The following is a 20,959-nucleotide window of genomic DNA, read 5'->3' as shown; positions in this document are numbered from 1 at the left end:
TTGATTAAAGAGGCAAGTCGGAAAATGAGTTGGGAGCGTGGCCAGGCGGCTTTTGCTGCCACTGGAGTAAACAAATGGGAGCTAGGTTGGAAATAATAAGCGAATTAGCAGCTATAATAGGAAGAATGATAGTGCTGCATGATGGACGCCAACATCCATTCTCCTCAGTCCTGCCCCCTCTGCATATTAGCTGGATTTCGAACATGAATAAATAAAGGCGTTAGATTTTTAAAAGTAGAGGAAAGAAAGAAAGAAAGAAAGAAAGAAAGAAAGAAAGAAAGAAAGAAAGAAAGAAAGAAGGAAGGAAGGAAGGAAGGAAGGAAGGAAGGAAGGAAGGAAGGAAGGAAGGAAGGAAGGAAGGAAGGAAGGAGGAAGCTTCTCTCTCAGGCTTCTTTCAAATTTATCTGTATTAATATCTTGTAGTGAGGGAGGATCTGGATGAGAAAAAGATTTCAAAAGCCAAATGTGTGTGAGTGCATGTGTGTGTCTCTCTATACGCATGAACCTCTACACACATGTAGATACATAGAAAGGAGACTTCTATTAACATGGCGACAGAGAAGAGCATTTGCACTCGTCACAAAAAAAATGCAACGCATTCTTGGTTGTTTGCAGAAAATTTACAGCTGAGCAATAAAAGTTTACGACTGAATCACAAGTTGGATTGGCCACAGGAAGTCATGTGGACTCCATCCATGAACGTGAACTTTTTATTGTGGTTTCTCTTATGACTCTTTCGCAGTAGTCCTTCCTTTAACAGTGCAAGCAGTGCCAGTGAAACGGGGGTACGATGGTATCTGTATTTTTTTCCCTTTATTATTAAGCTCTTTTTTTTTGGTGGGGTGGATGGAAAGGTTGGGAGAAATCTCGTAATGTCTCTGTTCTATTCTGGTGTTTTGTTGTGGCTTTTTTCTTTCTTTTTTTCTTTTTTTCCTTTTTTTCTTTTCCTCAGGGTTGAAATTGTTGGTTGTTCTGGGCATTTTAGGAATAATAAGTTTACTGCAGCGGCTGGCTGCCTCCTCCTCCTCCTCCTCCTCCTCCTCCTCCTCCTCTTCGCATTCCCCACCCCTAGGGGAAAAACGCAACACATTTCCTCCGGAGGATGCAATAACGAGGGGGAACAAGGATTTGTAAATACCTTTAAAAAAAGGGGGGGGGAGAAAGATGCTAGCCCCGTCGTCTTCTGTTACCCCCATGCCATGTTCAAAAAGAAAAGGATTATTTTTACGTGTGGGTTTGCTTTCTTGCTTTTTCTTTTTGTTCTTTTTGGTTTTCTTTTTTCCTTTTTTAAAAAAAAAAATATATATATATATGTATATATTTCTGCGGAGCTGAACTCAGCATCAGCGGGACAGGAAAAGAGGCAGAAAAGAAAGAGAGAGAGGGGCAAAGAGAGAGAGAGAGAATGAGAGAGAAAAGAAAGGGAGAATCTGGTAAGTGTTCCCTTATTGGCTAAAATGTGTAACTAATGATCCATGGAGATGGGTGTTAAAGATAATGATGCCTCGTTTTCGCGAAATAGAGGAAAAGAGGGGTGTTGCCTGGTTATGACAGAATATGATCAGGAAGGGTCGGCGGCGCAAATGTGGTTAATTCGGGGGCGGGGGAGAACGGGTTGCGGGTGGTGATGTCACCGCGGTCTGGTTTGCTGGAGACGGAGGAAGCCGCTGCAGTCGGCCGCCCCTTCGCGCGGGTTCAGTGTTTATTTGGGGAGGGGGGCGGGGGCGGGGGCGGGGAGGAAGCGCGCCGAGCGGGGGCGGCTGGGCGGGGGGCGGAGGCGAGAAAGGGTCTGTGACAGTGCAGTCCATTGGTTAAAGTCAAGGAGAACCCCGGATAGAGCTTAAGATCGGGCCAGGCACAAAAGCCAATGAATGGTAAAAAGAGTGCTCTTTTTCAAAAATGCCGGGGCGGGGAGCAGCTTTCCGTAAGGGCGACTGGAGGCGGTGGGTGCTTCAGGCACATGCGCAGTGCACCTCCTCATCCTGGCAACTGTAACCCCCCCTCCCCCCCGCGTACAGCAAGGAGGCAAACAGGAGTGCCATTTTTAATTAGCAATTACGGGTTGGTTCTATTTGTTTTGCATCAGGAGGTTCTTCTCGGACTGGCTGTTGATTTCTCCTCCCCCAGTTCGCCTGCCGCCACCTGGTTTATCTTAGCTCTGCTCGAGACGTCTTCTTTGAGGGGAGAAAGCGAATTTATTCTTAGGAGCTGATTCTTCCACATTTTTAGGGGGTCCGTGCTGGGTCCACCTCGCCTCACCTGCCCACCCCACCCCCACCCCCACCCCTTTGTGGGAAAAGTGCTATTCAGCGGAACAGTGTACAAGCATCCGGCCGGATGATGATCTCCTGCTATGATTTGCTACCTGTTTATGAAATGTTTCTATGATATATCCTGCTCTGTTTGGGTTTGTTCATTCCCCATATTGTCCCAGTGGCGATGTCTGGTCTGTTTGCAATCGGTGGCAGCAGTTCCCTTTAGGGATCTTGACTTGGCTTGTTGGATTTATAATTCTGATTAAGAGGGGCTCCTTCCGGCATTGTAGCGAAAGTTGGTGAGATGTTTGCTTTCTACACTCTTCCAATAGAGTTCTCTATCGAAAACCATACACTGACCGAACCAAAGCTGCAGAAAATATTATCACCCCTATTTTTCCTTTGCCTGGCTGGCTAGGTTCCCCTACATCCATCTAATGTTCCTACCCCTCCTTTTAGATTCTTGTAGACCTTTTTTTAAATATATACTTTGTTTTGATGCATATTTTTAAAAATATCTTCTAGCTTTTAATATGTATTTAAACTCTGATGTACCTTTGATGCTTTTTAATGGACTGTACCCCATCCTCCGAATGCTGGTCTATGACCGTAATAAAGATTTGATTTGATTTGATTTGATTTGATATGCTCCATACGGGCCACATTCCATTTGTAACGGAGTGATCCGAATCAAAGGATAACACGACCGCCGCGGCTGAGGCCACTGGGCTTAAGACAGAAAAGGGTGGGGGAGGGGAACAATGACCAAGGTCCCCTTTCTGGAGTTTTATTATGAATAGCTCCCCCTTGTCATTATGAATACAATAGGTGGAAATGCAAGCCTTTGGGAATGGCACCCTCCTGTTCGTCTGTGCATCTTTAGGGCCTTCGGTCTGACTCCTTAATGAAATATTTAACGCGTTCTGCCACCCGGGTTTATAAAGGCCTGGCCGCGGTGGAAGGCGCCCCCGAGCAGCCTGCGCGCGCGAGGCTTTGCGGAGGGGGTCCCCGGGAGACGAGGGGCTCTCCCCTGGACCGCGGCGCGCCCGGCAGAGACGCTGATAAAGGTGGCAAACGCAAGTGCCTCTTTCTCCCCACCCCCACCCCGTGGGTTGGCATTAAGAACTGATCGGATCCAAGGCATCCGGTTTTGCCAGCCATCTTATCCGTAGAGAAAACAACCACCGAAGCCAGCGGACCGCCAGCACCACCAACACCACCAAATCCGCTGTTAGGTCCGGTGGTTCATGCGAGGAGGAAAAACGCAGCAACGGTGAGTCGAGGGGCCTCTCTGCGGCGGCGGCGGCGGCGGCGGCATGTCCGTCTGCGAAGGAGAGGCGGCCTGAGCCCCGGGTCCCCAGAGCCAGAGAGGTCTGTCTCGGTTTTCCTGGCCGGGGCGTGGCGTGGCGTGGCGTGGCGTGGCGTGGGGCTGCTTGGGAATCCCCTTGGCTCGGCAGCGCGGGCAGCGCGTCTCCTCTGGAGCAAGGGAGCCCGGGGGGCAGGGGCTCCTGGAGCGGAAGAGGCCCCGCTCTTTCTTGCCAAGGCTTGGGCTGGGGTGTGTCTTGGTCGTTTGGTGAGCGCGCTTCGTTGGGGGATGTTGGAGGAAAAAAAAAAATCCGGGGCTTTCCTTGCAAGGCTGAAGTCGCCCTGAGCCGCCCTTCCTCCCCAGGCGTGTGAGAAATCTGCGGTTGGTGCTCCGGGGGTGGCATAAAGAGATTGGAATAAAAGCCCTTTTAATGATCGAAGGACAAGGCGCAGGACCGCCGAGTTGATCATCCTGGCGCTTCTCTTTCTCTTCCTGTTTCCCAGGAGCTCTGTTTTCTCACGTGGAGCTCTACTGGTTGGGATCAATGCACCTCTTTCATATTTCTTCGTTACACACTGTCATTTATTGTGTCTTTTTCTCCGGCCAACAAGCCTTCCTCTCTCTTACGGCTGTGCTGGATCATCTGTACAAAACACATTTTAATGTATTGATTCGGTCTTTAAATTGACCTATTGCCGTTGTTCATAAACTTAGGACATTTGGGTAGATATAAAAGGGTGAAGCTGATTTATTTCCTCAGCATTTTACAGACGGTAAGGGAAGGAAATGAATGGCGTCTTTTATCCACATCATTGCCATAGACAAGGGATGGAGTGAAAAAGAGTCCCAGCTATTATTGACATGTAGGTTCAGTGAAGAGAATGAATAGATTTCTGGCAATCATTAAGTCCAAAATCCAATGGTAGGAAAGTGTCGTTGACTCCTGACCTAACTTTCAATGGCTTTGAATCGCCATAAACAGCATCATGAATGTGAAAATTGAAAACCACGAATTTGTCATGGTAATAAGGTTAATCTACCAATCCACACTGGGCTAGATTATGGCTCAAAACCTTTAATGAAGGACCCTTCATTCTGCAGTGGATTGATTCAGACTGATAACAACAACAACAACTGTCATGATAATAATGCAAAAGACTTTACTGTTATATCACCACCACTAAAAAACCCCACACACATTTTGTAACAATTGCAAAAGCAATGCTGGGGAAAACACTACTACCAGCACCACCGCTATAACTAGTAACCATAACAATATTTTCCAGATGATGCTGTACTGTATGGCTGTTTTTCAGCTCAAAGACAGAGAGAGAAGGAAGGGTCTGGCCGGGAGCTGGAAAACTGGCTGAGAGAGACGATAAAGCGCAAAGCTTTGTACAATGACCATTCCAATAACAAGAGTCACCGTGCACTCTGAAGAGGGTGTCATATGCCGATTTACATTCCATTCCATAGACAGAGGCCGTGAGCGCTGAGTGCTGCGCACATGAGAAGTCTGGGTTCGGGGACTAGGATACCATCATTAAATCCGTGGCCTCTAAAATAACCACAAAACGTGGATCAGAAGAAAGACGTGCTGGCTGAAAAGCAGTCTCAGCCATCTCCAAAGTCATAAGGCTGGTTTTTCCCAAAGGGTACCATGGGAAGGGCCAGGAGGAGAGGCAAAAAGAAGAAACCTTTCACTTTTCTTTGGGTGGCACAACAGTGGGGTGCTATGTGTGGGTGCCTTTGCGAGTGTGCATCCGTGCCTGTGGCTGACGCATTCGGGACTTATTAGGTCCTTTCTCTCTTCGCTGGAATCGGCTCTGTGCATTTCTGGCTCTGGGAATATAAATATTTGGGCACGTTTCCTTCTGTGATGCAGCATATCTATTAAACCACCATTAATTTCAATGCAAGTTTGTTTCAGAAGGCTATTCTCTCTTTCTCTGAGCTCAGTGGGAGTTAAAATGTTCATTAAATTTCTCAAGGTGTGTCCAGAGATTTTAGAGTGGAATCGAATTAAGAAAACCAAGCAAAACTTAACAACAGAGGTCAGAAAGAAAACTTGGTAAAAGATTAATCAGAAAAGGAAATAAGGAACTCTCCGTGTATATCTATATGTGTGCATGAATAACATGCCGAAGGCATATATGATCTAATAACTTCATTATTCAATGTATATGTATGCATGTTAATGTGAGTGTGTGGCATATGCTACATATTACACATATGTTGTGGGGGAGAGAGAAAATGACCCCACATGTACATAGGAGAGAGCAGATTATGTGTGCGTCTACCCATTTTAGTAGGTAGTCCATTTCCTTCGATGTCTTACTTGGAACAGCTGTGCAGGGTTAAATAAGAGTTTCAACCTGGTATGGATTTTACAGTTCTTTCTCCTTCATTATTGGGCTCACTGGGAATGGATGGACCGGCCGGTTGTCCTTCTGAGGACTATTCATTGCCGCTGCCTGGAAACATCTTCTTGGTGTGGGAGTTCAGGAACGGATTAGATTATTCCTTTTCCTTCTCTGTTGTTCTGGTCATGGTTGTGTCTGAGAGAGGGGGAATCTGACGGCTCGCTGGATAGAAAGAGATTAAAAGATACCAGATACCAGAAGTCATGGGCCAAGTTGCCGACATCGCCCCTGGTTTGGCTGAAACCCTCCCTCCCTCCCTCCCTCCCTTCCTTCCTTGTACGTTCCCAATCTTCTTAGAAATAAAGCACCAGCTGTAGGGAATGTGATTGCGTTACCTCCTGGGCATTATAAGGGAAGGACCCACTACTCCACAGCAGTTTATTTCCATGTAGATCTACTCGGTTCCTCCAGCTGATCTCCATGAGATTTATGCAACGGTTATTCCCAGCTCTTGGCCCCATCACCCAGCTTTCCAGGGGCATAATTCTCTGGTTAGGCCATACGGTAGTCGCTTCCCTTGGTGAATGTTCCTGCTCTTCATAGTTTAAGACTGCCCGAGTCTATATTCAAGCGTAAACTGAGGCTGCTGCTGTCTTCCTCAACGTATCACTGGGAAGCCAAGTCTCGCTGTGTGAATCGGGAGCTTGAGTCCAGTTAAGGGTTGCTTCTCACCTTTCCATTTAAGAATAATTTAGTTGGTGGCCATTGGATTCTCTGTTGGATCAGTCTGGATCAGACCAGGGTTGTTTGGGCATTATTTTAGACATTGTCCTTGATTTAAATAATCATGGAGGTTGTGTGTAAGAGGCAGACAACTTGAGCGTGTGCACACCTGTGCTCCGACACATAGTTATTTTTTATGCCAAGAGAATGTTAATTAATCCGGGTGGTAACTTCTGCTTTTTTCCCTCTTTTTTTTCCCTTTCTTTTAATCACTACTTTCTTTTTGTTTACTTGTTTTGTATACTGCCACCAAGTGACTGAAAGCTGACAAGCCAACACTTTTCCAATTCGGACTCTCTTCTCTCTCTTCCCTCCCACCCCCCATCAACGTTCTTTCCGAAGATAGGTTGAGATGGGGGGGGGGGGTGTCGAAACCCAAAATAATCTTATTTCACAAATGAAGAGTTCAACTGCTTGAGGGAAGGTCTGCCATAAAGGCCAAATTTGCAGTGGTTTTTACTTCTTTCAAGCCAGGACAGACCCTATTGCTGAATTTTCAACAGCTCCTTAGTAAGGTCTTGGATGAACAGTTACTACTTTAGAAAAGTTTGAACTCTCAAAGCTATGGGGGCTGTTTGAGATGGTATCTGTTCACTGCAAGTTCCTTGATCGGCTGCTGTTCAAAATCTCGACAGGACCCCGCACGCGCTCTCCTCTGGCTCTAGAACACGATGTTTTAAATCCCTGCCGCCCCCAGATCAGGGCATTCATAAAAATAGATAAGGCGCGTCAGCTCTGAGACACCATTTTTTCTCTTCCCACCCCCTATCACTATCCTGGCAAAAAGAAAGAAAGAAAGAAAGAAAGAAAGAAAGAAAGAAAGAAAGAAAGAAAGAAAGAAAGAAAGAAAGAGAATGTATTTAAGCGGTTCTAAAATACGAGACTGCCGTTCCATTAGAAGGCAATGTAAACTAACTATGTGCAAAAAAAAAAGTTTTCTAGATATATAGTTCAATTCTGTCTAAGTGATTATCTCTTTTAAAAACCTTCCTTCCTTCCTTCCTTCCTTCCTTCCTTCCTTCCTTCCTTCCTTCCTTCCTTCCTTCCTTCCTTCCTTCCTTCCTTCCTTCTTTTCTTTTTCTCTTTTACTTTCTCCTTCCTCCCTCCCTCCCTCCCTCCCTCTTTTTTCTCCTCTCCTTTCCTTTTTTGTTGCCTCCAGAGATTAATTCTTCCCTCTCCCCTTCCCCCATGTGCAAACAATAAAATAAAATAAGAGCTCATAGATAATGGCAACCATTTCTCATTGCTGAATTATTCTTCCTGAACGTATTAAAATCATATTCTTCTTTGTTTAATTTGTTCACGGGCATAAGTAGTTGCTTATATCCATATTTTATGTGGCTTTATAATATCATGCTTTATAATTTTAAGACAGTAACTATTGTCCGTGACAGCACAGTGTGACGTCATTGCCCCAACTCCTTTAAATGTCAAAAGGAAAGAGGGGAAGCACTGGATGGAACATTTCCATGCAATAAAATGAAGTAATCGAAGTGAGCCATAAAGTTTTCTAACCTGAACATCCTTTGGTGAAATGTGCAATGTTTTTGGATTGCAATGGACATTATGCAGAAGTAGCCAACTAAAAATTCAACTTTTTTTAAAGTTCATTTCTCTTTCCTCCCCCACTATCAGCATACACATTTCATATTATTTCAAAATGATCTTAAATTAAATTAATTATAATAATAAAAATATTGCCAGTAATGTGTGTTAAGTAAACAAAGTAAAATCCCTAGTTTGAGTTGCTTATAGAAGACATGCCTTTAATTGATCAAGATTTAACTCAAGAAAGCTACCAGTGGTGGGGTGGGGGAGGTAAATATTGGAGACAATGGGTTGTGTTGTTACTTGATATGGTTCAAGGTGAACTTCCTTTGTGAACCTGGGAGGTTTCAAATGTTGGGAAGCAAGAAGATCTGAAAAAAAAGAGAAACAGATCAATGGATAAATCCATGCCATTAATGGGTTTAAACGTTGGTTGGGGAAGAGTGTAGGAAATCTGCAGAAATACTTAAGAAAATCAGAAAAGAATCTGAAATCTGGTGAAGAAAGGAAAATACATTTATTTCCAACCCGATTAAAAATAATGCATTTTGTCTCTCTCCCCTTCCCTCACGTCCAGTCACTGTTGTTTTGACCATTGCAGAGTTTTGCTAATCCCCAGATTTCCCATCCTCCAGAATACAAGCAATATTTAGCTATTGCGTCTCCCACACATTGCCTCTGTTCCCCCCTCCTCCCCTCCATAGCTTCCATTTTAAACCACTTGGTTATCTTCCCAGTATGTGTGTGTGTGTGTGTGTGTGTGTGTGTGTGTGTGTATTTACCAATATTCACCTAATACTGGGTAGCTGTGCATATGTGAATGTTTTTTTCCCATAGTGGGAAGAGCTGCAAACCAAATTGTCTAAAAACAGAAGTTACAGCATGTCTTTTCATAAGTTATGTAACACCACAAAACCATAAGCAAAGCAGGACTTTGTCTTAACTGTAAGGTATTTGTAATCTGTTTTTTTTTTTTAAGCTGCATGCTCTGATTCTTTTTCCTTACATGAAAACAATTGAATTACAAAATGTATAAATGGGATTTGTGTGATGGAAGGAATGAAGAGGCAGTGCTCTGGGGAGAATGAGAGACACAAATATAACAAGGCAAATACAGGAAAAGAGACGAAACCCCTCATCTGCCATGCTTACTGGTTATTGATTCAGATATATTTACCAACAAAAATAATTTTGATGGTCTTCAACCTCACTGCTCCAGAATGGTTTTGTCAGTGACACTGGAATAAACATTTCAGCCCCGTCATGACAGACGTGGGAAGGGGATCAGACTAAATGAAACTAATAGTCTATGTATTTTAAATAATCGAGGTGTCATTACTGTAATACAAGGGACCGCTCAAAACGTCCCTTTGGCAAACGTCTCCATCAGGCATAATCGGTTTGCGGTGTTTATGTGCCATGTATTCTGGGCTAGCTTTTAAAAATCATTATTATTATTATTGTTATTGTTATTTAGTTATTTATGGGCAGAGCCAAGATTTGATTAAGAAGCTTATTTTGTAGGCGCAATGAAACTTCCGTGCAATCTTTCTAAATAAATAATTGCAAGGCAAGAATCCCTCTCTGTAATAAATGTCAAGTCTAAAATGGCCGAGATTACATATATAAGGTGAGATCAGCTCAAATGAAAAGGACGGCTTAAGCTGCCATGAGCATTTCACACAGAACACCTCAAAATACACGTTTCTCGCATTTAAACCTATGACCTCATGCTATGTGCTTGTATGGTCTTCTGATTATCTATCGATCTCCTGTTTTCGAGAGATGCATACATAATGTCTTCCTTTCGGGCTGTGCTTTTTTCTGATGTTTCTGCAACGTGGCTGCCTGTGACTGCTTGACTTATGAAATGGATTCATGACGTGTAAAACATGCATGGATGCGGACAGGGTTTTACAGCCCTGGTGGAATCACATGGATATATAGGCCTGGATCTGGTTACAACACTAATTTGTCTCATCAGCCTATAAAAGGAACACCAGTAGGTGCATAACTGTACACACTGATTTCTATAAATAGACAAGAGTAAAGACTCATACACTGTGTGTATCTGTGCCTCCCCAGTGCGCGTGGTGTGTGTTTAGGGGAGGAGTGAAGGATTCTAATCCATCTATCAGGGATAATAACACACGTTTTCTACACAAGAGTGCAGCCTCATCCTGTATATGTGAACAGTCAACAAACGCGTTTGACCTAGGGCAACTTTAGATGCATATTTAAGTCCAACCGGGCAAAAACTGCATTTATGAATAATCAGTTCTCTACATGCAGAGCACAGACTAGGTGAGAACGTGTGGACCTTTTTCCCCCTGACCGCTCTTGCGTGAGCAGACTCAGCTGATCGCCCGTCATTAACGTCCAACAAAATGCACCCCTCCCTCTCCCCTCCTTCCTCCACAAACAGACAAGTAAACAAACGCGTCTGGATTTCCATTCAAGATCACATAACAAAATCAGAGTCTGGCAAGAGAGAAAGAGGGAACGAAAAGCTCAAGGATAACTCTTGTTTCCTTTCAGACATCATTCCGGACAGAAAACATATGTGTTGAGTGTGCATTTTTGAAGTTTTCCTCTACATCAGTTCACTAATTACTGCTGAGAGGGAATTCTAAGGAGGCATATTTTTCTCCTTTAGCATCGGGAGAGAGGTAAAATCTGGGGGAAAAATGGGGGGAAAAAAGGAAAAATAGCTGATGAGTCAGAGATGTTATTACAGCTTTCTTTGGGCACTTTAGCTCCAGGGGGTGGGGAGGGGAGAAACCCAACTGCTATTCAAGAACTGTTCCAGGACTTGCACATATTTTCACTGCTGTGTAGCAGTTTTAATAAAACATCTGTTCTTGCTTCTGCTGATGAGTTTACATAATTGTTTGCAGACTAATTTATACAGAAAGAGACCTACATAGGTTTACAGGAAAGGTGAGAAGGAAGGACTATCGCCTTTGATGAAATGCATCCTAGACTTCTGCACACAAAGATACTCAGACACACACAGACACACACACTTACGCACAGGCAAAATTTCAGGCCAGTAAGTTATAATTTGCACTAAAATACTAGGCTGACAAATGTGCATTTTGGAATGCTGAACTGTGTGTGTGTGTGTGTGTGTGTGTGTGTGTGTTTTAGCATCTTCTAACCCATCTAACCAAGTGTTAAGGAAGGGTTTTGTGACAAATTTCTTTGTGTCTGCTGATTTCTCTTCCTCATAATACAACCAAACTTTGAGGTTTTCTCTCATCTTTAGAAAAGTAATAAACCCAAATCCCTTTATCCTTTCCCAAGTCTCTCCAAAACAGCTCTTTAGGACCTATATAGCCACTATACACCCCCTCCCTCCAACCATAAACCCTTTTAACATCACATAATCTCAGCTGTTTAAGCCAAGATTAGGAGTATTACAACACTTTTAAAAGAAGTCTTTTTAGTGACTCTTACTTACCAGGAAAAAATAAGGGAGTGGGGAGAGATATGGAGGCTTCCTTACTTTTAATGGATTCCTGATTTATACAAGAACATTTTCTTTTAAAGGACCACCATTTAAATATAAATACAGAGATTCACACACTGAAGAGTTTTCCCAGGAGAACTCTCCTTAAAGAAGTGGGAAGGAACTTACTTCTATCAGTTCAGGGGGGTTGTGTGCCTAGCACATTGATATATTTTATAGTCAATCTCACAACTTTTCAAATAATCTGGACTAAAATGAGCTTCACTAAATTCCATCAGCTTATTTATTTTTCTGCTTACCCATCCTAGTCCATGCCTGCTTATATTAGATGCTTTTCTATGCAAACCTCCAAGTAGGTGGATGGATCTAGGAAAAGGGTAATCTTTACCCCTCTTCCCCCCCCCCACCTTTTCTTACAAGAATATATCGTAGTCTGTAATGTAAAGTTTTGATGGCTACTATTGCAGGGTGAGGAAAGTGAAAAATGTACTGGGCATGCTGGAAGTCTCTTCCTATTTTGAACATTCTCTTCCTTTTTTAATGCCCCCAGTGATTCCATACAAGAAGCGTACTATTATTTAAAAAAAAAAAATCCTGGCCCTCCAGAAACGCTTAATGCTGGACAAGATGAATACTTCAGCTCTCTTTTTTGTCTGTTGTGGTCCGGTTTATGGCTTTACTACTGCCTCTGATTACTTTGCTTTGTTGAACAGAGGAAAAAGATCATAAACTCTTGGCATCCGGGTTCCTGTTGGAGCCAAGGGGTGATTACAGGAGGAGGGATTTGCTCCCCTTCTTTCTCAGCCCACCAACTAGAGATCCTTCATCCCACCAAGGAATGTTCAAAGTACTGATTTGTTAGAAGCAAATGTAAAGATATTCATTCGGAGGTGGGTCTGGTTTCCTTTTATGGACCATTCCACATACACTCTCCCTTTAATGCAGCTAAACAAAAGCCCCTAAGATGTCCATGGAAATCAGGCCCAGGTTTCCTAGCCCTAATTGAATTTTTAAAGAGCAAACCAAAGGCATGATGAAGGGACCTTGCTTCGTTTACAGATCAGCAGGTATATTTTACATTTAAGGGACAATTTATGGCCCTGGATTGAAATTAAAATGAGATTAGCTGTCTTCATTTCAATTAGTGTGTCGGGGTAAATCCACCAGAGGAGTGGAATATAGTCCACTCTCTAATCTAACTAAATATTTCAAGGGGAAGTTTTCTAATCAGCTACAGATATCTGAAGCCATAAATTCTGCCCCCCTTCCCTCCTCTTTTTTTATTTTTGCGAATGTAAACATGAGGTGCTCTTTCTAACCCACACCACTCCCTAGCGAAAGGGAAGGTAGTGAAAGACTGGGGGTGCTGCAAACCTAAACAGGACTCTAACAATGACAAACTCTTCTTCTTCTTCCTTTTTTTATTTTTCTTAACGCAAAGCAAATGTTGGGTTAAATTACGTTAAACGGAAAGATAGAAAGGCGAGCTCTGAATTGTGAGGCAAGAAGGAATGAAAGGAGAAGCTTGCAAAGTTCTTCACATTCCAAAGTCCAGGAATATTCTCCAAGATACCGTCTCTGTCCAACTGTCACTTCTTTCCCTGCCTGTCTTTTCAAGATTGTTTTTTAGAAAACACAAGCATTTGATTCCACGTTTATTGACTGACAGTAAATTAGTGGAGGGAAAGAGGATTTATGGTTTAATATTTTATGCACACTTAAGATTTATGGCTATAATTTCTGTGCTATTTGGTTGTTAGAGATATTAAGCAAGCATTTTCAAAAGAATAAATATCCTGATTCCTGCTCTCGGTGACTCTTTCCCTTTCCCGTCCCTTTTAATTAATATTTTTAAGGCAACGCTTTCTCTGGACTGTGATTTTCTTTTCCTTTTCTTCCTTTCCTCCTTTGCCCCTCCTTCTTCAATGCTCACCCACCTTCCCCCCCATCATACTTACTCTTTTCCCCCTCTTCTTCTAAACCATCTTTATATTTAGAATTTCGAGACTTACTTTCAATGCATACTTAGTTTCAACTGGGGAATCAACACAAGCAAAAGCCATTTTTTCCGTGTCTTGACGTCTAGCTTCCTATTGGCTCACCGCGGGTCAGCTGACTTTGTCATTTTGTCTGTCCTGGAGTGGAGCCGTCCCTATAACAATCTAGTTCAGACTACAAACTGGAGACAGAAATAAATATTAAAGAAATCATACAAGCCAGGTACAGGGGGGAAGATATGAATTCCTATTTCACAAACCCGTCGCTCTCTTGCCACCTCACCAGTGGCCAAGAGGTCCTGCCCAGCGTGCCGCTCAATTCCACTGCCTATGACCCTGTAAGGCATTTTTCAACTTATGGAGCAGCCGTTGCTCAAAACAGGATCTATTCATCTCCTTTTTATTCACCGCAAGATAATGTTGTGTTTAGCTCCAGTCGGGGACCATATGATTACGGATCGAATGCCTTTTATCAAGAGAAAGACGTGCTCTCTAGCTGCAGGCAAAATTCTATGGGACACAATACACAAACTTCTGTTGCACAGGATTTTGCAAGTGACCAAAACAGGAGCACGTCCCAGGAACAGAAAGCTAGCATTCAGATATACCCGTGGATGCAGCGCATGAACTCCCACAGTGGTAAGTTTTACAGCTTGCAGAGATAAATTAAATAAACTGAACCATCTTTACGGCCGTCTCCCCAGCAGAACAGGCTCAGCTACTTTTTATGGCCCCATAAAAACAATCATATAGCTTCCTCACAGTTGCCGCTACAGGCCCTTTATTTGTTAAGTTGTTGCAAGCAAATATGGCTTGTTATGCTCTTTCTAATTAAAAGACTTCGGGAGTGTAAAATATCCATAATAAAGTGCAATCAGCCCTGATTCCTCCCCCCCACCCCCAACAGTGGGGATTGGGGGGAATAAGGTGTAGAAAATACAGCTGGGGCAATCTTTTTTTTTTTTTTAATTGAAGTTTCCCTGATAGGTGAGAAAGGGCATTTTTAGTGCTGGGGTGGGGGGTGAGATGCAAAGTGTCTTGTCCAATAATAGGTTGAGAGCTGGGGTTTTATGAAGTAGCTTGACTTCAGAACGTATGGAAGGAGTGTCTATTCCTAGTAATTAAAACAGCATTGAAGTAAGATCTAATTAGATTTTTTTAAGTTTGCAGAAATAATTAAAGCAACACATTCTGAATCTTTGCAAATAAGAAAGGAGCATGCTTTCAATTAGGTGCTCCCCTCTTCTTGTTCTCCCCCCCTCCATGTGTGCTGCAAGATTTTAATGAATAGCCAGCCTAAGGAGCAGAATTAAATTGGAATGGGTGGGGGAGACGATGAAGATGGGGCTTGGAGGGTGGGGTTGCTTGATGACTTCCTTTCGGGGTTTTTTTTTTCCTTAAATATTATTTGTGTTTTATTTATTTTCTGTGGACTTATAGGCACGTTGGCCGAACCCGTAGCTAATCGTTTTTAGTTTGTTTGGTTTCCGAATCCCTAGGAGTCGGCTACGGAGCAGATCGGAGGAGGGGGCGTCAGATCTACTCGCGCTACCAGACCCTGGAACTGGAGAAGGAGTTCCATTTTAACCGCTACTTGACGCGGCGGCGGCGGATTGAGATCGCCAACGCGCTGTGCCTAACTGAACGCCAGATCAAGATCTGGTTCCAAAACAGGAGGATGAAATGGAAAAAGGAGAGCAATCTGAGTTCCACCCTGTCTGGGGGAGGTGGCGCTGGAACAGCTGCCGAGAGCTTGGGTGCAAAGGAAGAGAAAAGAGAAGAGACACAGGAGGAAAAACCGAAGGAATGAACGGGACGGCTCCGCCAGCAATTTCCTTCCCCTCCCCACGAGTCTCACCCACGAGCACACCACACAGAAGGTCCTCTTTCTTTCCTCCCGCCACCCAGCTTCTCTTGCCTTCCTTTCCATTCTCATTACCGCAGGCACAATTGCTACATTGGGTTAAATTAAAAGAAAAGTGGGGGGGGGGAGAGAGAGAGAAATCCCCTTCCTCCGCCTTCAGCTTCCAGCGTTCAGGTCCGAGACCCCTGACTCCCAAGTCTCCTTTACTTTCCCCTTTAGAAGCTCCTATCCCCGTCCTCCTGGCCTCCTTGTCCGGTGACCCAGCTTTGCCTAAAACACACGCGCACACGCACACGCACACACGCACACACATAGAAACTCCCCTGCCATTCCTTCTTTGCCCTCCCTAGACAGAACCTCGCTTGCAAAAGGAGAAGGATTCTGTAGGACTGCCTTTGGGTAGTGCTGGGTTCAGCCAGGTCCAAATGAACTCTGGGCAGTTTCACTTTCCTAATAATAAGGAAGGAGCTGCTGCTGGTGGTGATGAGGATCGCGGAAAGGAAGCTGGGTTTAAAAAAGAAAACATAACACAGATCACTGGCTCACCTAGCCCCATGAAAATAATTTCCCTCCATACATCCATTTCGAAGCTACATCCACCTAAATATAGCGCTTTCTTTCCAGAGTAAACTCATTGTATTGAAAACACTACCTGGGGTCATGATGCATACGACAAACTGTGACAGTTCCTGTGTGAATATTTTTAGCTGTATTTGTGGTCTCTGTATTTATATTTATGTTTAGCACTGTAATGGTCAAACAGTAAAGTGAATGACATTCTATAGCGAGTAGGAGAAAAGAAAACCTTGTGTTACGCTTCCTAGCATCATGTATAAAAAAAAAAGAGTCATGTCCAAAGGACTATGGTTGAGTATTTAATAAAAACTGGATATTATTTTTAAAAACTACTGGATGTTTTTTTGACGTTCCATGGGGGACAATTTCGCGTCGAAGCGTTTTGCATACCGACTTACACGCGTTCCTTCCTTTCCGTAGCGATCGAACCTCGTTTATTTCCACAGCAAGCAAGGTGATAGGCAGAAATAATTTATTTCCTATTAAATAGGCTGAGGATGACTTTAACACTTTTCTCTCTCTTCCCCCTTGCCTAACAATATATACGTTCGGGTATAGACATAGACATATGAAACTTGATTCCAGATCGGCAAATTCCTTGGCCCACAATTCCAACTTTTAAAAATGGTGTGCTTTCGGAGGCCAGTTTAAGTCCAAAGGCATTGATTTCCTTGTCAGATGGAAGGGCCGATGAGCAAGGGGTTCTTTTCTAAATTTATTTCAAGGTTAAGAACAGGTGGGCGGAAATTATTGGGGGGGAGGGGAAGAAAGGTAGAGGTTGAGAAAGCGCGATGGACAAGTCCCTGATATGCCTCACACCCATCAACCTTACTTTGCGGCGGAGGGCTCAACAGTGGCTTGGGTTTAGGTCAAAGGCATCCTTGTACCAGATACCAGAGCGAAGTCCTGGCCTCTGGATGTCTCGATAGCCTTAGCTACTACGCTTTCACGTGTTCTCTTCCACCATCCGGTTCCAGCTGAGTAAAACAAAAGACCAGAACTACTCCTGAAATCCCACCATTAGTTGATTTCGCGGTTGCCCACCTCTGTGTGCCCCTACGCGCCTGAAACCGAGACTGGAGTTATCCCTTTCTCGAAGTCACAACAAGGAGCCTCAAAAACTCCCCAAGATCTGCTCGATTTTTAAAAGTCAGTATTTCACATGTCCTGGGAAGGAGAGGAATTGACTCAACAACATTTCATAAACCTGAGCCGAAACTTTCCAGGTTTCCTTACCGACTGTTCCTTAATACAAACAATAAACAAACACACAAACAAACAAATAGGCTAACTAATTAAGAGGTGAAAGATGACCCTGTAAGGACGATTAAAAAAAAAAAGATAAAATCAGTGCTTTTCCAGTCATGAAGGATGGTAGGAAGAGCACAGAAGCCAGGTTAGGAGGAGGGCAAATGAGTTCTTTGTAACTCCACCCCAAAGAAACCAAATAAATTTAAGGCGACGCCTAGTAAAGGAGAAAAGGCACCCCAACATCTTCCCTGAACACCCAGGAAAAGCAAGCTTTATTTTTCAAGAGAACTCCTCAGAGCCACCCAGCATGTTAGCAAGCAGTCAGTTGTAATGAGGAGGGAAAGGCGGGCACATACCTTTACCTATAGGATTCCCACACACACACATACACACATTTCTCACACACCCTTTTCCACGCAAACATGGAAAGAACGAAAAACGGAGTGGATCATCCATCCATCCATCCATCCATTCACCCCAAACAGGAGGATTTATTGCGAGGCCATGTTTCTTGCCACCATCAAGGGAAGCAACCCGTGCAAAGTCTTCTCCACTCGGAAGGAACCTCCAAGTGAAATCTTCAGAGGCAGATTCAAAAAAGGGGAGATGAATCTAGCGTATCTAGCTCTGGCGTAGTAGGTCTCCAGTTCCAAAGGCTGTTGCTGACGCCTGGGCAGAATAGCCGATCCGTAGGACTTTGGAGAGGCATCCGTGTGCACAAGGCGGTAGCTGGATGCCCGGATCTATATATGTGACTGGAAAAAAGCATCTGGAAGATGCTGAGTTTCTTGCCTGCCACATATCTCGTGTAAGGATTCTTGGATACACCAAGGCTAATCCTGGAGAAAGCCTTGCCCTGTGCACTCAGCTGCCATGCACTGAGGCTAAGCATCTGGCAGGAAAGGAACCTAGTCGTTCACACGGGGCTGTTCTCTTCGCGGGCACACAACCGGGCAACACAACCAGACACCCACCAGCGAGCCTGATGGCACACTCGGGAAAGCAGGTTTACGGATCTCAAGGCCGTATTTCATGTCAACCTACACATCAGCCCGAATCTAAGGCAAACTTTCCCCAGGCCTCGCCGGGTCGGAAAATTCGCGCTTGCCTTCGATCACCTCGAAGACTTCAGAGGGTTTGTGCGTGTTGTTTCACACCCCAAAGCCTCGAACGTTCGAACAGGGGTAGAATTCGAATCAGACGTCATACCCCGAACTCAGCACCAGGTGACGCTCTAGACTCATTGTCTCGGTGTTTTGAGTGTGGGGCCTTTTTTTTTCCCCAGGATTTCGTTATGCCAACATATCACATACGTTGCACGGGCTTCCATCAATAACCTCCTGGGGTCATCAAGCCAAATTTATGACTGGCCAACACCGTCACGTGATTCTCTTTAAACATCCCATATTTGGGCAGCGCACATAGAATAAAGAAAAGAAGAATCCCCACCTATAAATTCTGCACTTTAGAGAACAAAAAACCCTGAACTTCAAAAGGGCCACAAATCAAGTCTAATCAAAGGGGTGTAAGAGAGAGAGCGAGAGCGAGGGAGAGAGGGAGAGAGAAGCTGGGTGGGGGGGAATATAATTCCTGACATGAGTTCCTACGTAGCCAATTCTTTCTATAAGCAAAATCAAAATGTTCCTGCGTATTCCATGCAAAGTTATGGGAATTATGGATCAGTGCCTGAGGTTCAGCCCTCCAGGTGCTGCTACACTGGGCTGGATCTGAGCATTACATTCCCTTCATCTGGGGCTTCCAACTCTCTGAACGGTGTGGACGTGTCTTCAACCCCCAGATCTAACCCCGACCGGCCTTCCTGTACTGTCATGGGATCTTCAGGGCACACTTTAGGCAGAGACGACCAGGCTTCTCTAAACCCAGGAATTTACAGCCAGAAGGCTGGTGGGACCAACAACCCCACGCCGTTGGAAGATAGATCTAAGACCAGTGGGGAAGTCAAGAGTGAACCGGTGCAAGCAGCCCAGCCCGGCGGCCAGCCTGTTCAGCAGCCGCCGCAGCCGCCACCACAAATCTATCCGTGGATGACCAAACTACACATGAGCCACGGTAAACTTTCGCTTCTCGATTTTGTTTCACAGGATTTGCCTTGGTTTTATAGGCCATACGGGGCAAATAACAAGGGGGAAAAAAACCTGGGGTCGTAAATTTTACGACTAAGGCATCAATTGCTCGTAAAACTGTCCACTAAAAGGCTTAGAGGCTATATACGCCCAAATTTATGACGGCATAATTGGATCATAGAAACAAAACGGGTATAAAGGCAATATTCCATGGGGGGGGGGCGAAAGGGAAGTAGGGAGGAAGAAAGATTTTAAGGGAAAGAAATAACTTGAAACCGCGCGCACTCTTTCTGGGGAAGAAAACGAGCTTATGGTAATTTAGAGTGTCCCACCCCCCACCCCAAAAAATCCTTTGCGCATCCCATAAGCCATGAATTTCCCTTCTTTCGAGTCTGGGAACTACACCACTGAATTTAATACTCATACTTAGTTACACTTTCTCGGGTTTTAAACAGTGAGCACTCCCTGCGTGATTCGCTTTAGATGGAATCCAAAGCTCTGAGAAAGTGTTGAAAATCGGGACCCTCTGTTCACCAGTAAATATAGTAAATGTTCTGGGGAGAGCCAACCCACCCTCTTTTTCTCCCTCTTGTTTCTTTAGCACATTTGGTTACTCGCTTCCTTGAAATTACTGCTCTCATTAATACGACTCTTTCCCCGCTCGTCCTTATCCGGTGTCTGTTCTTTTCCAGAAGCAGATGGCAAACGTTCTAGGACCAGCTACACTCGCTATCAAACTCTGGAGCTAGAAAAAGAATTCCACTTTAACCGATATCTCACCCGCCGGAGGCGCATAGAGATCGCCAACAACCTGTGTTTGAACGAGAGGCAAATCAAAATCTGGTTTCAAAATCGGAGGATGAAATGGAAGAAAGATTCCAAACTGAAAAGCAAGGAGTCTGTCTAGGTAGAAGGTCGGGTGGGGCGGGGCGGGAAAGTCAGCTCGTCTGGACGAGAGCCGTTGTTGTACCTTGAGAAAACTTTTCTTTGGGAGGTGGGGAGAGGGAAAGGGCGGAGGGAGGGTAGCAGCTTGGGATAGACTACGTACTCTTGCAAATCTGGCAGACAAAGGCGTCCTCTGATTAGTATGCAAACAGACCCGGGTCTTTAGCTTCAAACAGAATTCAGGGTTAAGCCTTCTGGAGTTGCCACCGGCCCCTTGCTCTCTAACCTGGGTCCCGCTGATCCGGGAAGGAAACGACTTGCTCCCTCTCAAAGTCCGCCCTCGAGTCAAGGGGCGACGTTTCCCCAGTGCTAACATAGCAAGGACACACTTTAGGAAATAAAAGTGAAGCTCAAGTTATGCATAAGAGGGGTGAGTGCGATCATCGCTACTTTTATTTTCATTTTTCGGAAAGTCCTATGGTCTCGGCTCTCCATGCAAGACTTGGAAATTTCAGGTCTGTTGAAATGCCTAATCCTTTGCGTCGAAGTCGGATTGCGCCTGAAGCGACCACGCG

At 44.4% G+C, this 20,959-nt stretch overlaps 2 protein-coding genes across 3 annotated transcripts; both read left to right on the top strand.

Annotated features, from left to right (window-relative positions):
• Positions 1 to 13,269: 13,269 nt before the first annotated feature.
• HOXC6 (homeobox C6) lies at positions 13,270 to 16,472 on the top strand. 2 transcript variants are annotated; one of them, XM_088138013.1, is made up of 2 exons: positions 13,270 to 14,363; positions 15,200 to 16,472. In XM_088138013.1, exons 1-2 carry the CDS (start codon positions 13,964 to 13,966, stop codon positions 15,532 to 15,534), a joined length of 735 nt encoding a protein of 244 aa, XP_087994139.1. In that variant the 5' UTR covers positions 13,270 to 13,963; the 3' UTR covers positions 15,535 to 16,472. The 2 variants fall into 2 exon arrangements, with proteins under 2 accessions (XP_087994139.1, XP_007423916.1); XM_007423854.4 differs by having other exon boundaries at positions 13,274 to 14,363; positions 15,224 to 16,472.
• Positions 16,473 to 18,890: 2,418 nt separating this feature from the next.
• HOXC5 (homeobox C5) lies at positions 18,891 to 20,417 on the top strand. The gene is made up of 2 exons (XM_025163852.2): positions 18,891 to 19,485; positions 20,192 to 20,417. Exons 1-2 carry the CDS (start codon positions 19,011 to 19,013, stop codon positions 20,404 to 20,406), a joined length of 690 nt encoding a protein of 229 aa, XP_025019620.1. The 5' UTR covers positions 18,891 to 19,010; the 3' UTR covers positions 20,407 to 20,417.
• Positions 20,418 to 20,959: the final 542 nt, after the last annotated feature.

This window comes from Python bivittatus, unplaced genomic scaffold (assembly GCF_059951505.1).
Source record: "Python bivittatus isolate LINGU-HERP-01145 unplaced genomic scaffold, Pbiv_v1 ctg000220_np1212, whole genome shotgun sequence".
In the NCBI taxonomy this organism is placed as follows: Eukaryota; Metazoa; Chordata; class Lepidosauria; order Squamata; family Pythonidae; genus Python; species Python bivittatus.
The sequence above is the reverse complement of the archived record's forward strand: the minus strand, read 5'-3'. Positions and strand labels throughout refer to the sequence as shown.

Coding starts and splice junctions, on each gene's coding strand:
- HOXC5 (XM_025163852.2), top strand. CDS start 19,011: ATGAGTTCCTACGTAGCCAATTCTTTCTATAAGCAAAATCAAAATGTT. Junction 19,486..20,191: donor CAAACTACACATGAGCCACG/GTAAACTTTCGC, acceptor GTTCTTTTCCAG/AAGCAGATGGCAAACGTTCT.
- HOXC6 (XM_088138013.1), top strand. CDS start 13,964: ATGAATTCCTATTTCACAAACCCGTCGCTCTCTTGCCACCTCACCAGT. Junction 14,364..15,199: donor GCGCATGAACTCCCACAGTG/GTAAGTTTTACA, acceptor AATCGTTTTTAG/TTTGTTTGGTTTCCGAATCC.